The sequence below is a fragment of the Ovis aries genome, chromosome 8 (assembly GCF_016772045.2).
Source record: "Ovis aries strain OAR_USU_Benz2616 breed Rambouillet chromosome 8, ARS-UI_Ramb_v3.0, whole genome shotgun sequence".
NCBI lineage: Eukaryota > Metazoa > Chordata > Mammalia > Artiodactyla > Bovidae > Ovis > Ovis aries.
The window spans coordinates 39895734-39912869 of NC_056061.1; the positions used below are offsets into that span (position 1 = coordinate 39895734).

A 17136-nucleotide genomic window follows, 5' to 3' on the forward strand; every position below is an offset into this window, starting at 1 on the left:
CCTGTTTCCTCCTCTGTAAAACGGAGATAACAGTACCCCACTGACAAGCCTGTTGTGAAGATTAAATGAGCTAATGCACCTAAAGCATTTAGAACAGTGCCTGGAACACATGTCTGATAATGTGCACGTTAGGAAATTTGATTTAGTCATACCTGAATGGTCTAGTGGTTTTCTCTACTTTCTTCAATTCAAGTCTGAATTTGGCAATAAGCAGTTCATTATCTAATAAGCCACAGTCAGCACTGGAATGTGAAGTCAAGTGGGCCTTAGCGTCACTATGAATAAAGCTAGTGGGGGGCGGGGGCAGTGTGGAATTCCATATGAGCTATTTCATATCCTAAAAGATGATGCTGTGAAAGTGCTGCACTCAATATGCCAGCAAATTTGGGAAACTCAGCAGTGGCCACAGGACTGGAAAAGATCAGTTTTCATTCCAATCCCAAACAAAGGCAATGCCAAAGAATGCTCAAACTACTACACAATTGCATTCATCTCACACGCTAGTAAAGTAATGCTCAAAATTCCCCAAGCCAGGCTTCGACAGTACGTGAACCGTGAACTTCCAGATGTTCAAGCTGGGTTTAGAAAAGGCAGAGGAACCAGAGATCAAATTGCCACCATCTACTGGATTATCGAAAAAGCAAGAGAGTTTCAGAAAAACATCTATTTCTGCTTTATTCATTACACCAAAGCCTTTGACTGTGTGGATCACCACAAACTGTGGAAAATTCTTAAAGAGATGGGAATACCAGACCACCTGTCCTGCCTCTTGAGAAATTTGTATGCAGGTCAGAAAGCAACAGTTAGAACTGGACATGGAACAACAGACTGGTTCCAAATAGGAAAAGGAATGCGTCAAGGCTGTATGTTGTCACCCTGCTTATTTAACTTCTATGCAGAGTACATCATGAGAAACATGGCTGGATGAAGCACAAGCTGGAATCAAGATTGCTGGGAGAAATATCAATACCCTCAGATATGCAGATGACACCACCCTTATGGCAGAAAGTGAAGAGGAACTAAAATGCCTCTTGATAAAAGTGAAAGAAGAAAATGAAAAAGTTGGCTTAAAACTCAACATTCAGAAAACGAAGATCATGGCATCTGGCCCCGTCACTTCATGGCAAATAGATCGGGAAACAGTGGAAACAGTGTCAGACTTTATCTTTTGGGGCTCCAAAATCACTGCAGATGGTGCCTGCAGCCATGAAAATAAAAGATGCTTGCTCCTTGGAAGAAAAGTTATGATCAACCTAGACAGCATATTAAAAAGCAGAGACATTACTTTGCCAACAAAGGTCCATCTAGTCAAGGCTATGGTTTTTCCAGTGGTCATGGATGGATGTGAGAGTTGGACTATAAAGAAAGCTGAGCACGGAAGAATTGATGCTTTTGAACTGTGGTGTTGGAGAAGACTCTTGAGAGTCCCTTGGACTGCAAGGAGATCCAACTGTCCATCCTAAAGGAAGTCAGTTCTGAATACTCATTGGAATGACTGATGTTGAAGCTCAAACGCTAATACTTTGGCCACCTGATGCAAAGAACTGACTCTTGAAAAGACCCTGATGCTGGGAAAGATTGAAGGCAGAAGGAAAGGGGATGACAGAGGATGAGATAGTTGGATGGCATCACTGACTCGATGGACATGAGTTTGAGTAAACTCCGGGAGTTGGTGATGGACAGGGAGGCCTGGCATGCTGCAGTCCATGGGGTCGCAGAGAGTCGTACACGACTGAGTGCCTGAACTGAACTGAACTAGGAAACTTACTGTGAGGAAATCACTGACTCACAGGGGACCCTACATAAGCTAATGTGAGGGCAGCTTTGCTGTTCTTTCCAGGATGAACCTGAGGTCAATGGAACAGCAAAGTTTTGATTCAGCAACAAACCCCTAACAGCCTTTAATATATTTACACTCACATCTTCACCAAATTGGGAAGAGTTATTTCCAGGCATATTGTTATTTGTTCTTCTGTTACAGAAGACCAAATTTTCTGTGATAACTTTAGGAAATGGTGAAACCTCTAATGTTTGGTTCTATATCACTCTCAAGATTAAGAAAGGTATTCTCAACTCCTCTCAAATAAGGTTATTTAAAATATAAAAATAGATGAAAATCAAATATGACTTTAAATCTCAAGTAATGGACAGGTAAATAAGCCTAACCATTTTCTTTTTATATAAACACTAAACATACAGGAAGAACACAGATAATTTCTTTTTGCCAAGAAAAATTTGGGTTTCGACCAGAAAAATCATGATGTTTTGAATACATACAATTTCACCAGTTCACAGAGGTGTAAAGGAAGAATTTTAAAAAAAGTTTTATATAAATATTGATCCATTTACTAATGGCATACAGCTCATTTCTAATTTCTAATACACTCGTAAGAAAAAAGAAAGTGGTTTGTCCAAGTGTTTAAGGCTTGCATTCATCTCGTCCCCCAGTTTTAAACATGTCATAATAAGAATCTCCTTCCAATTAATTGTATCTTTAATAAAACAGTTAAGCCTTTCTTTTAGATATTCTAAGAAATACCTTTAATACATTACACATGAGTGGATTTAACTCAAGACACTGATGGTGCTTTCTGTAGGTGCTTTCTATGAGGCAACGCATCACAGTATGAGGACTCAGTGTTTGCACTCGCAGTCCAGTCCCCTGCCACAGGACTATGGATGCCATCTGGTTTGCAAAGCCTGCCTGCAACCCCTGATTATATCTTTAGCTTCCTTCACTGCCGTGCCTGCCAGGTGAGCCGCCAACCGCTGCAAAGGCAAAGAAACAGAGAGGCCTGGTGGGGTCATTCCTAATAAGCTAGCGTGTGAATACTAATCAGTGCTGAGGAAGCAGAGGTCACCCTGGCCTGCCTATTGGCAGGTAGCAATGTGCTCTGTGGCAGATGGCAGGCATTACTGACTCTCCACAAAGGCCTAGAAGAGAAACAAGCACCAGGGCTGAATGATAGAGTTATTGAGATTCTGAGCAAGATGCACGCAGATGTGATGTTTGCCAGTACCCACTGTAAACAATACGCCAGCAGAATTTTAAAAAAGAGCATGTGTGTACAAACATGAAACAGAATTCATTTGAGAAATGTTAACACCTTCTCCCTCTTTAGCCACGTGTGCACCAAACTCAAGCAACTGTAATTAATGATCCCTCTTGAGACACTCAGCCCAGGAACACATGGTCTCCAAAATCGACAGCTTATAATGACATCAGGGAACACACTTGCAAAGATAGAAATACTTTTGTTACACTCAGAACCAAGGAACTGTAAAAATTAAAAGATACAAAATAGACTGAGGTCACTCTGAACATATATTTGATGGCTAGTCCCGACCCAGGCTGTCAAAGCTGTTTCCATGTTCCATTATCTTCAGCTGATGAAGATTTGACTTCCATATCATTTTGGAATATTGTCATAACCAGGAAAAATACTTATATTACCAAAATCACAGAAATGGCAAAATTCAGCAAACATGTGCCACAGTTACAGATACTTTGGTAGAAGGAAAAGAAAATAAAAATAGTTCTTCTTTTGTGGGGAAAGAAAAGTCATGAAATGTGCATGAGAAGTGGGCAGAAGGGACAGGCACCATCCCAATGTGCCCAGTCCAGGCCCAGTTCTTAGATGAAAAACACTCCACCTCTTCAGATACTTCTCCGTCAGACTTATCCTTCACAGTGCCCTGGGATATGCTGGCTACACGGGGTTAAACAAAAGTTACTATTTATTTGGGAGTAACAAAACCATAAGCATGCTCCCCTCCTAGAATGACAAGCCTTCTCAAAGGCTGCAGCAACAGGACAATGCAAATCCTTTCTTAGGATATCTCAAAGACGAACAGCCACTTGAGATAAATGGAAATAAGGGCATTTAACTCATCAACATATTTTCGCTTTTTCCTACATTATGCAAAACTCTGAAAGAGTTAAGCTGTGAGTAGAACATAAAAAGAGCTGAAATTTCATGTTTTGTAAGCGAAAAAAAAAAAAGGCAACCCAAAAGCAGTTTATCCAGATGCTTCCTTTTCTCTATGTAAGTTTAAGATGCATGTGTGTGTATAGACTTGGCATTCCAACTCCTAATTACTGGAGGAATCTTTAAAAATTCATTTTAATTAAGGTAATGAGCTTTTCTTAGATGAGTCTTACCTGGTTAGGTTCATATACCATTAGTCTGTTCTGATATTGTGCCGTGTTAGTTACTCCACCTGTAATAGATTAGCACATGTTAGCAGTTTCATGAATAAGAAATGGGATAGTCCAACATAAGAATGAGATACAATTAAAGGAAAATTAGCTACTGCTGAGGATCTGTTTGTACACCCTCATGGTGAACCCATGACATAGTTAAGAAGCTTATTGTTGAAGCAGTTTCATTTTCAAGAAACATTTCAGAAGCAATCCACTTTAGAGCAAGCAACAGGTACGCTGAGATTACCATAAGGCCCCCAGTTCTGGCAAGGTGCTCTGCATGGCCAGAATGAGGCGCAAAATATTGTGAGGGAGTGGGAGCAAGCATAGCACACTTAACACAAATCTCTACAATATATATGCCAGGGACACAGTTATATGGAAAATTCTTGTCCTTGGGTAACTTGGTCATTTTATAGCTGTAGTCTTAGGTGTGCTAACACAGTGAACAGTGATATCTTCTTTTTTTAAGGCTTTTTGATGTGGATCATTTTTAAAGTCTTTATTGAATCTGTTACAATATTGCTTCTGTTTTACATTTTTTGGCTTTCTGGCCCAGAGGCATGCAGGATCTTAGCTCCTCAGCCAGGGATCGAACCCATACCCCTGCACTGGAAGGCAAAGTCTTAACCATTGGACTGCCAGGGACGTCCCAACACAGTGATATCCTGATGTCTCTTTGGAAGAACTGTATCTAGAAAAACACATTACTTATCAAAAGAGATCTAGAGCCAGTGCTGTCCAATAGAATAAGCACCACAAACAGGAGTCACATATGCAATTTTAATTTTTCCAGTAGTCACATTAAGCAGAAAAAAGAAATCCTTTACTTTAAACTTAATATGAATTTAACTCAATAATAATTCCCTCCCTATCTCTGAGGGATACATTCCAAGACCTGCAGGGGATGCCTGAAAGTGTAGGATGGTACCAAATGCTGTATATACTTTGTTTTTCCTATATACATATACCTATGATAAAGTTTAATTTACAAATTAGGCACAGTAAGAGATTAACAACAATAACTAATAATGAATTTGAATAATTATAAAAATATACTCTAATAAAAGTTACGTAAATGTGGACTCTTTCTCAAAATACCTTATTGTACTGTGCTTATGATGATGATGATGTGGATGATATAACTGATGAGATGAAGTAAGAGGAATGACATAAATCATTTATGAAGCTTCCTGCAAGTATTACAACCCAGGAGTATCTTCCTTGAAGACCTGGGAGCCATCCCATTGAGATGTTATCATCAAGGAAGATGATGTTCCCATCTCTCAGTTTCTATGGAGGCCAGGAGCCTCATTCTGATGGATGCAAATCAGGAAACACAAATGACCAAGCCACAGAGAAAAACATGTACAGATTCAGGGTAACTGAATGTGCTCAACACATCACATGGATCAACCTTCTTCCAAAAGTACTTTGGTATATTTCTTCTAGTTCACTCCAATGCTTAAAAACCCTATTGTTTTTCAGAGGAGTTGACTTCAGACTGCATTCTAATCTCTCTCCCCTAGTGCAATAGTCTTGAATCAAGTCTTCCTTGTCTGTTTAGCTTTGTCCAGTAAAAATTTTGCTTTGGTAGTTCAAATATTTTGGATAGGTCACGACTATCAACTCCATGGCCAGAAGTCAAATCAACCAAACACCGCAGAATTAGTGCATCAGCTTAACGAAAGTGGAATAATCAGTCAATACTAATAGGTATATAAAGGAGAGGAAACCAGTCCAGGCCAACCATTACTGTCTCAATCCTGTAAGGAGAGTGTATCTTTCATGTAACTGACCATAGCTACTATCAACTGGAAGGCTTTTTTTATAAGTTCTCTCCGAAGCTTGCAACCACTTTCAAGATCACGGAAAGTGGTCTGTCTGCAGAAGAAATCCACAAAGAACAGAGAGAAATGAGCTTCCTGCCCTCAAATAGTCTTCTCTGGATTTCTCATTGAATGTCTCATTTTTTTAAAGATGAAATCAAAGAAAAAGATAATACACTTAGGAAAGCTGAGGCTGAAATACCTACGTAGAGTCAAAATGTATGTCAAATACAGAGGGATGTTTGCTTTCCCCTCAGCCTTCCTTTATTTTATCTGATTAAAACTTGAATGTCCAATAATTCTTTCTCAGCATAACTACAGAAAAGTAATCAAATCTATTGAGACTTCACAAGTCTTCAGGGTTAAAATGATTGCCAAGTGCTTTTGATCTGGCCCATAACCTCCAGATTAATGTCCAGCTTGCCTATAATCATTTCTCCAAATGAGAGGGAACAGAAGGTGAACTCCCCCCACATTATTTCAAAACTCTGACAGTGTCTCTACTTGTTTTAGAAATATGAGACAGAATTAATATCTACTGCAGTAAACTATCTGTTTATGACACCATTTGAAGATATTTACACTACAATATGTATGAGACTCTGCCCATTATAGATTAAATGTACAACCAATGGATTAGAATGCAGCTACTGCACCCTCTCTCCCAACCAGGGCACACCACTTATCTTCCTGCTTTTCAGAATTACTATTTACTGTCTTCCTCAGATGCATTTATAATACAATTTTTCCCCCTTAATCTGCGCCCAGTAATTAGATTCTTTACCCTTACATACAAATTTTCATTCTTATGACAATGTTTAGAAATGAGATATTGGGTTACTAGTTGGGGGTAAGAATAAAAGTCCTAGTTAGTTATTTGGTTGATTACTTCTAGAATGTTAAACCACAGGAGGTGCCTAAAAAGCTCAGTGCTGTAACTTTTGCCAAGTCAGGATGGCAAGGGAAAAACCTAAGAATTGGTTCTATTGCTTTCCCCCTTTGAAACAACTTACAAATGAGCATATAAATAAAAAGCATTTCTTCTCAGTACAAAAAATAAATTTTAAAAAAGCATCCAAGTTTGCAGCCCACATTTCTCTAGCAGTATTACTCATTTTCAGAGCTTTATCATTACATTCCCTTCACATAACACTCTTCACTTTTAGATTAATCTTCTGAAATGAGATGCTAAGGATTTGCATACAGATTTGACTATACAAAAATAGATATGGAATTAATAACAGTCTCTATATGTTTTAATTTCTCCTAGACTGGAGTACCCTTGCCTGCAGCAGTATTCCTGGCTTTGAAAGTCATCAAGCTGATTTGTCTGCTCTGGGTTATGATGCCACATGCTGCTATACTGTCCCCTGCAATCAAAGCACTTGCAAAGATAGATTCCATGCCTTCCTCTATCGAGTATATTTTATAGATTGGCAGTTTTGATCTCCCTCCCCCACCCCAGGGGGGATAATCTGCATCTTAACAGCTTTCTATAGATACATCTGTCATTAAATATGCCATCTCGTATCAGCAACCATTTTTAAAGCCAAGTTTTCCCTAACTTTGAAGTGCCAGAGTCAAAGTTAAGACTTTTCAGCCAAAATTGAAAATGAACAGCCCTGTCTTATACTTTTGAACTGTGACTTAAAGATATACGGCAGGTTCCCTCAAAGTCAAATAAGTCTTTAAAAACTGCCAGAAGGAATGAAAAGTTACCACCATGCTACCAGCAGTGAGAAATGCTTTCTATCATCAAGACAAGAGTAACACATTTTTCTTAAGCTTCCCTGTTCAACTTCCCACAAAACGTTGTGACAAATGGATGCGTGCATGCCAGGGAGAAGATGACAGGTGACTGCCAAACAAACAACCTTTGTCACCACTACTGTGAGCTCACTACTCCTAAATTCGTTGTGCTCAAAAGCAACAACTCACCAGTGCTGACAATGTCCATAAAATAGTGTTGGTCAATATATGTTAGTCAAGTTAGGTCAAGTGTGTTGGCTCTGCTCTTTCTTTTTTTTCAGGGATCTCTGTTAAGCAGAGAGTACAAAAGTCTTTAATAGGAATCTGTGGTACCTAAGGTAGCGGTAGTACCCCTACTGGAACAGAGCAGGATGCAAAGAACTGAATGTGTCCGTGCTCTTAGCTGAGATCAAGATTGCCAGAAGCATCAGCAACCTTATATATGCAGATGATACTACCCTAATAGCAGAAAGTGAAGAGAAACTAAAGATCCTTTTGATGAAGGTGAAAGAGGAGAGTGAAAAAGTTGGCTTAAAACGTAATGTTTAGAAAAAGAAGATCATGGCATCCGTTCCCATCACTTCATGGCAAACAGATGAAGGAAAAGTAGAAACAGTGACATTTTCTTTTCTTGGGCTCCAAAATCACTGCAGATGTTGACTGCAGCCATGAAATTAAAAGATGCTTGCTCCTTGGAAGAAAAGCTTTGACAAACCTAGACAATATATTAAAAAGCAGAGACATTACTTTGCCAACAAAGGTCAATCTAGTCAAAGCTGTGGTTTTTCCAGTAGTCTTATATGGTTATGAGAGCTGTACCATAAGGAAGGCTGAGCGCCAAAGACTTGATGCTTTAGAATTGTGGTGTTGGAGAAGACTCTCAAGAGTCCCTTGGGGAGCAAGGAGATCAACGCAGTCGATCCTAAAGGAAATCAACCTGAATATTCATTGGAAGGACTGATGCTGAAGCTCCAATACTTTGGCCACCTGATGCAAAGAGCTGACTCACTGGAAAAGACTCTGATGCTGAGAAAGATTGAGGGCAGGAAGAGAAGGGGGCAACAAAGGATGAGATGGTTGGATGGCATCACTGGCTCAGTGGACATGAATTTGAGCAAACTCCAGAAGATAGTGAAGGACAGGGAAGCCTGGCGTGCTGCAGTCCATGGGGTCTCAAAGAGTTGGAACTACTTAGCAACTGAACAACAACAATGGTCTTAGGGAAGATGCTCCAGGCTGGAATCCCGTCAGCCAGTTCAAGATTGTGGAAAACCATCTAGAGTTCTTTGCAGATCTCTTGAAGGCCTCACGGTAATCTGGGGGTAGGGGAGGGAGAATTTCAGCACAAGCTGTGTTATGTGTTCCCCCCCCCCCCCTTACAGCTCCTTTATGACTCTATTCTGGGTAAGCCATTTAGCAGCCAAGCCCAGGTTCCTCATATGCAAAACGGAGACTGGAACCTCTCTCTCGGGCTTCAAGTGAATGCCAGTACTTGGAATAGCAGCCATCCATAAAGGGAAGTCTACCACGATACTGTAGTAGTTTGTTCATAAAGGTTTCTTACCATTTTCATAAAAGGTACAAATGAGCATACATGGAATACTGAAAAAGTAACTAAGTATGGAATACTGAACTAATGAATGAATTTTGTAGTCTGAAATAGATTCCTTATAGTTCTTTTTTCTAATAACCAGAATTACTGACTGGTTTATAAGGGTACCGAAGACTTTTTCCTTTTTAACAGTTTTAGCTTCTGCTCTGTATGCAAACTTGCTCCAATTTGCAAAAGATTTTTTAGAACTTCACACTCATAGTCTAATTATCAAAAGAATAAACTGGCATTATTTAAGTTCATATAAGTCATTTTTTAAAAGAGCCAAACTCATTAATATTCCTTGATAAAAGGGATACCATGAGAATATTTATAATGAATGCAAAAATAAACATTTTATTATCTTATTTTTACATGAGATTATACTGCCCATATTTTGGGAGTGTTAATACTGCCACATAAACAATGAAAGCCAAGAATCTTTCTACTCAATTAGCATCTTGAATAGAAGCACCCTTAATCCATGCATTAAATTAAAACTAGAATCCATATTATTTCTGTCACACTTGAGGAAACCACACAAATGGATAGGTAATTAGTACATTTGCAATCCTGCATAGAAAGTCTCAAATTTATAAAAACCTATAACGAAAACATTGATGCACTTGAAAATATAAATTTTATATATATATATATATGTCACCTAGAGTGTGCAGATATAAATTCGTAACCCAAAATATGTCAAGTATGCACCATGTGTTATTGTAACTAAGTGAAATAATAAGTGATGGTAACATCCACTACAATGCAGATGTCAGCTGACCTTTAAAATCTCAATAAAATCCACTCTAACTCCAATTCCTTATTCTGCAGAAAGCTGGAATCCTGCCTCCAAAGATTCTACAGGTTCCTAGCAGGATTAAACTCTAAAGGTCACTACTGCCTATCTCTAGTGTGCTGGCTTTGCTGTGTTCTTGTTGAATCTTTTACCTTTTTCCTACAATTACACAAACTCTTCAACCAATTCCCTATTTCTATGATGTATTGGGTTGGCCAAAAAGTTTGTTTGGTTAGTGAATAGGTTTTTCAATCAGGTTCCTAGTGAAAATGAAAAATATATATTTTCACTTAAAATCGAACAAACTTTTTGGCCCACCCAATAGCTTTACTCTTCTTCTCTCCTCTTGGGAATAAAGAAAAATGACATATTTCTCATATTCTTAGGTAGAACAATTCAGCTCACTCTTTTTTTCTACTTTCTTTTTCTAAATTCATCTAGGCAGACACAAATTGATCATCTCAACAAAGACTGTTCTCACCATGGAAGAAATGGAGCCAATTGCTGTTTTGTTGTTTTGTTTTTTACCTACTTAAGCTACCAACTTGAAAGGCCATTAGGCTATTATATTATAATATGTAATCCTTTCAGAAAACAATGTTCTAATCTAAGCCAATATATTGATACTTTAGAGAAGTCCATATTATCACGGTTCCTTTATACATTTTAACTTTATATCATTTCTGTTTCAGAATCTAAACTATAGAAACACAAATAGAAAGACGTTATCTGGGTCAACTCTGTGCCCTAAGATGGTCAGTTAAGTAGACAATCAAATGATCACTGATCCTACACAAATGCCCAGGTATGAACTATTCTGTGTATCATTAACTCTCAGTCATGCCATTTGGAAGTTCTTTTTACAATGTAAGCATCTGTTTTTGAGATCTTTCTTTTTTGTAACTGATTTGTGTGGTTTCATGGGGGAAAGTATGGTTTTCAAAAACCAGAGACACAGAAATAAAGTTCCTTCTTCACCAAATAATCACTGTGTTATCCCAAAAAACCACTTAACCTCTTTAAGTCTCATTTCTTTAGGAGCAATGTAAGGGGAAACTAAATGCTGCTTCAGAATAAAAGGAAGTCAGTTTAGGATGAAAGCTTTGGTGATTATTTTGGAGAATGTGTAGGTGATCTGATTGCTTTCTTTGAACTATTTAGGTCTTTTAAAAGCATTGTAGAATGGTTCATTTCTGTTTGGCTTCCATCTCAGTATAATACTGTAATGGTTTTGTTTTAATCTCTCTCAGATGGGGAGTAGTAAAGGCTGGATCATAACTGGTGGAGGGGGGCATGGAAACAGAACAAAAAGTAATTGCTGGGACCAGCTAGCTGCTGGGACCTAAAACAAAAAGATTATTTCATTCTTAGTGGAATTCCAGCTTACTAGAAACTGAGGGTAAAGAATCTGCCAGGCAGGAGATTCAGTTCGATCCCTGGGTTGGTAAGATCTCCTGGAGAAGGAAATAACCCATTCCAGTATTCTTGCCTGGGAAATCCCATGGACAGAGAAGCCTGGCGGGTTACAGTCGATGGGGTTGCAAAGAGTTAGATACAACTACTGAGTGACTAACACTTTCAGGAACTTTTTAGTGGAATATCAAGCTATCAAGCCCCAAACTCCTCAGGAGCAAGAAACAGAGCCTCTTAGGCAGTCATTCCACATCACAACAAACTTATTTCTCCCTCAAGCAAACCTGAGGCCCTGGACCCCACCTAACTGGGATCCCAGCAGGTGAACTCTTTCAGTAGACCCTCTGGGGCATTCCCAGTCTAAAAAACTTTCCATCATGAGTGAATTCAAGGATTTGCCCTCATCAACTCTGCTGCTAAGTCGCTTCAGTCGTATTCGACTCTGTGCGACCCCATAGATGGCAGCCCACCAGGCTCCACCGTCCCTGGGATTCTCCAAGCAAGAACACTGGAGTGGGTTGCCATTTCCTTCTCCAATGCATGAAGTGAAAAGTGAAAGTGAAGTCACTGAGTCGTGTCCAACTCTCAGCAAGCCCATGGACTGTAGCCTACCAGGCTCCTCCGTCCATGGGATTTTCCAGGCAAGAGTACTGGAGTGGGGTGCCATTGCTGTACCACCAAAAAACAGAACAGAAATTTGCATACTGGGATACCATAATTTTGTGGTTTCTAATGTAGCATGGGTTCTGACACAATTTGTATAAATATGTTAGTTCCTTCTGTTTTCTCTCAGAAACTTTTCCCAAGTCCACTGCCCTCAGGCCCTCTTCCTGATCCTGAAATGGCACGACCTCCACCGACAACTCTGCCTCTTGCTTGACCCTCATCAGGTCCCTGCCCCTCCTTTCTCAGCTCATCTAGGTCCACACCCAGCTTGCATCCTGCCCTGGAGCTGGGGGGTGCTCTCTCCTCCTGTCCAAGCCTGAGCCCCTGCCTAACTCCCACTGTCCTGTCTGGGACCCTGTGTCTGCAGTCAATACTGTATCCCCCACACTTATTCCCATTCCTGGTACCTATGAGCTGCTCTCAGCACTTGAAACCAGAAGATGCCCCGAGTCCTTCATTTCAAATCCACTCTGTCCTTCCCCTTAGCTATAAATTTGCTTAATGCACTCATTCCTCCAAAAAAAGTTCCCTCCTTTGACCTAGATTCTTTTTCCTCTAGCTAATCTCCATTCTCTCAGCCAAACTTCTTTGTCTTTCCTTCCGTCTTTCCTCCTTTATTCTTCCTAAAGCCAAAATGCTATGAATTTATAATGAAAAGTACAGCTGTCACCCAGACTGAAGTACGTGTGTACCTAGCACAGTACCATCTCTCCCTGCAGGATGGAGCATGGTAACAGGCAAGTTGAGGGGAAGGCTCAAGTTCAGGGAGTCAAGTTTTGATGAAATCCCAGCATTGTGCAAAGGCGGCCTATACTTGCAGCTTTCACTTCTTCACTCTCCATCTACACCTTTGACCACTGCATTCTAGCTTCTACCTTCTCTCATTCTCCTGAAACTGCTGCCAATATAACTACCAAGTAGTTCCTGGCTGAAAAATGCAGAGAAAATATTCTGGACTTGGACATCCCCAAGTCTTGGACACCTCTCACCCACCCTTCTGCTCTGGCTTCAGTTTCCATGATGCACCGCCTCCTCTGGCCTTGCCATCGCACATTCTCAGGCTCCTTCCTTCGTACCCCTTCCTCTGCATGCTTCTCACTAGTGTTTCCCAACCTTCTGCCCCTTTCCAGACCATCTCCAGCTCCTCTGGCTCCTCGCACTCTTCACCACCTTCTCATACTTAATTTGCTCTGAGAACCTACTCACTTCCGTTTGCTCTGAGAAACAGGAGGCAGGAAGCTAGTGAAGGAGGGTAGATGAGATGCTAGCGGTGGGGTATAGAGAGGTTGGGGGCTGAGCAGATATAAATACCAGGCCCCCCTTAGCTGGCCTCCTCCCACCGAGCTCAGCTGCCCAGGTACACGTGCAAAGTGGACCACAGGGTTTTTCCAACACTGGATGCTTGCCAGAGGCTAAGAGAGTTATGGAAATGGTTGGACCATGAAGCCCAAGCCTGAGCACAGGGAGGGGTTAATGGGCAAGTAGGAAGCAGCCAAAGGACCTGGGGCTAGGTGAGGCTGAAGATGCCACCAACTTCCAGGAAGCCTCTGGCTCCCCTACACTGATTACTCCCTGCTCCACACGAATTCTGTATCTTGGGAAGACATCTCTCATCACACACATCACACGACACTGTAATCATCCATTTAAAAACTGTGAGCCCCAGCATGGGACCTGCCTTTGCGTCTTTGTGGCTGCAGCACTGGCCCAGAACCAGACTCAGGGAGGTGAGGAAACTTGCTCAGTTTGCTGGCTGGCAGAGTGGAGTAAAGTTTCACACGTGCGTGAGCCCTCAGTCTGTGACCTCAGTTCACACAACCAGCCTCAGTCATGCCCTCTGCTTGTCCCTAGTATTTTGTATACAGTTTCTTTAGATGCAATATTTGCACATTAAAGCTATAGCTGTGGCATTTTCAAAATGCTGACTATATTTTATATTGTTCTAATTATAATGAATACCAGAAAAATTAAAGTCCCTTTAATGGGTTTGAATAAAAGTTATTTTAAATGGGGCAAATGCAAACTTCATCTAAATTTAATCAAGATGAAAAGAAACATATATTCTAGGGAGTTAAAGAAGCCCTAGCAAATGTTCTTTCACGAATGAAATAGCTGAAAAAAACTCTTTGATTGTCCACTCCTAGAGGGCAGGAAGTGTGTTTGCTGATTTAATCTTATGTATCCATGATCCAGCACTGACTTAATAAGGATAGACCATTTCCTGAGAGAATGAAGACAGCACTAAGTGCCACTCTTGAGGAAATGCAATGCCAACTGTCTTATCTCTGTAGTTTAAAGGCACTAATTTTGTGGTTAGCCTCCCATTATCCTGCTGCCAACTGGCAAAAATGAAAAGTAAGTTATTTTGCAAGATGAGTTCGGGATTCACTTTCACTCACATGAAAAAGGATCTTTTCAGTAGTTCACAAACAATCTCTTACAATGGAGAGCATGCCTTTAAAAAGTACAACAGTGGGATACTTAATGCTTACTTTACTTCAGGATTGTGAATTTCAAGTAGAAATGAGGTGCGTGTTTGTAAACTGGGTCACGATGTCAGATGCTAGAGGAGCCTGTAAAATCTGACTGTCTCTAACATCTTAAATCACATGCTAATAGGCATATCTACACAGCCCGATTTTCTGAATTCATCTCTGCTTGTCTCATTTTAAAAACAAGGGGCAGGTTTCCAGGTGTCCTAACCCTAAAACGGACAGTGAAGGGGAGAGGTACAAGAGAGTGAGCACTAAAATTTTAAAATTTAAAAAAAAAAAAAAAGAAAGAAACATTCGTTTGTGTTCAATGGAACAAAAATAAGCCCCTAAAATCCACATCACCTGAGGCAAAGTTTACAAAATACCAGAAGGATGCCAATGACTGGATCCACCATCAATTAAACTGGAAAAAATTAATTATTTGGTAAAGGATAAGGAATAGCCCGAAATATTTTCATCTACCCCAAAAAGAAATCAGGGTAACATTTCTAAATCAGAGACAGTCAGGGTGAACTATATACCTTTTTTTTTTTTAAGGGCCCCTAGCAACCCTTTCCTATCCATGGTTAGATTCACAACTGATTTATTATAAGCTGGGCCTGAGGAAATAGGCAGACGACTGAAGGTATTAGAAACGTCACTGGTGATTGCCTCTTCTTTCCAATTAAAGGTATTGTACTGTACACAGGGAAGTAAGCTTTTCATCTCAAGTACACAGTAGGGAGAAATAAACCTGAGAAAATTGTGATTGTTTTCATTAAGTATGGTTAACACAGGCAGAATGTATTAGCGCAAAAAGAGAACAAAGGAAATTATTTCCTTTCATAGTAGGGAAAAAACAAAGAGATACAGCAGCAGAAACTGAAATAAATGGATACACTTAATAAAACCGAAAAGGAAACATACAGACCCACATGGAGAGAGAAGTCAGCTAGATGGAAAGTTATGACCAACCTAGACAGCACATTCAAAAGTAGAGACATTACTTTGCCAACAAAGGTCCATCTAGTCAAGGCTATGGTTTTTCCAGTGGTCATGTATGGATGTGAGAGTTGGACTATAAAGAAGGCTGAGCGCTGAAGAATTGATGCTTTTGAACTGTGGTGTTGAAGAAGACTCTTGAGAGTCCCTTGGACTGCAAGGAGATCCAACCAGTCCATTCTAAAGGAGATCAGTCCTGGGTGTTCATTGGAAGGACTGATGCTAAAGCTGAAACTCCAATATTTTGGCCACCTCATGCAAAGAGTTGACTCATTAGAAAAGACTCTGATGCTGGGAGGGACTGGGGGCAGGAGGAGAAGGGGATGACAGAGGATGAAATGGTTGGATGGCATCACTGACTCGATGGACATGGGTTTGGGTGGACTTCGGGAGTTGGTGATGGACAGGGAAGCCTGGCGTGCTGCGGTTCATGGGGTCACAAAGAGTCGGACTTGACTGAACTGAACTGAACCTGGTTGAGAGATCTAGATCTAGGCTAAGATAAGCTTCTCTGCTTTCTTAAGGCCTCACTCAAGAAAGTGTTAAGTAGTTATACCTCTAAGACTATGTAAGGGAATCTCCAGCATTTTAAAAAAAGTTTTATAGCCAAAATTAAAAATAAGGAATAATCATTAAATTATGAGTTTATACAAAATTTAGAAAATGCAATGCAAAATTTAGGAATGCAAGACCTTAGACATATGTGAAAACTGAATGAGTCAATGGAAGGAATGTTAAGCTGGAAGACAATCTAAAGTACACTGATTTTATAAATCCATCATTGTTTTGTTATCTTAAGTACAGATTCGTTCTTCCTAATAGCGATGACTCTCTTGTAACCAAGTTTACGGTTTCTTCAACAAATCTAACAGGATATAGTCCTAGCAGCTTTTTTCTTAACTGCTGAAATATATACTTAAAGAAAAGGAATAAGTCACCAGATAAATGAGGTCTTATCTATATCAATATATAATAGCATACACACTCATATCTAATGTTGATTTGGTATACAGGACCACTAATTTATCCTCATTTACCCTCTTCCTTGGTTTCAATCTTCATTCATTAATTATTGAGCAATTAAATCCAGACATGAGCCAGGTTTATTCAATAAAAATCAGTGAATTGCCAATAATTGAGGCACTACCCAGAGACGCCAAGACTACAGCTGTCTCCCTAGTTACTGAAGATAGCAGAAGAAAAAGTGGGCAGAGTCCAGTGAATTTACTTTAACTGCAAGGGAGAATTTTGTTCGAGCAGATTTTAAACTAGAGAAGATTACTGAAGGAAACTGAGTAGTTTTCACTAGTGTACTTAAAAGTGATTATTTCTTCCAAGTACAAACATCTCTAAGTGACTCTTAGTATTTATTTGATTTGACTATTCCTCTTTGTCCTTGACACAGAAAC

At 39.9% G+C, this 17136-nt stretch overlaps 1 protein-coding gene across 9 annotated transcripts in view; it reads right to left on the bottom strand.

The window, feature by feature from the left end:
* KLHL32 (kelch like family member 32) overlaps positions 1 to 17136 on the bottom strand; it is a 219816-nt gene that overhangs the window by 17208 nt on the left and 185472 nt on the right. For all 9 annotated transcript variants that reach the window (XM_060419229.1, XM_042253392.2, XM_012182743.5 and 6 more), the window contains one exon: positions 4163 to 4221. In XM_060419229.1, coding sequence (XP_060275212.1) covers positions 4163 to 4221 — 59 coding nt within the window. The remainder of the gene's footprint in view (positions 1 to 4162; positions 4222 to 17136) is intronic.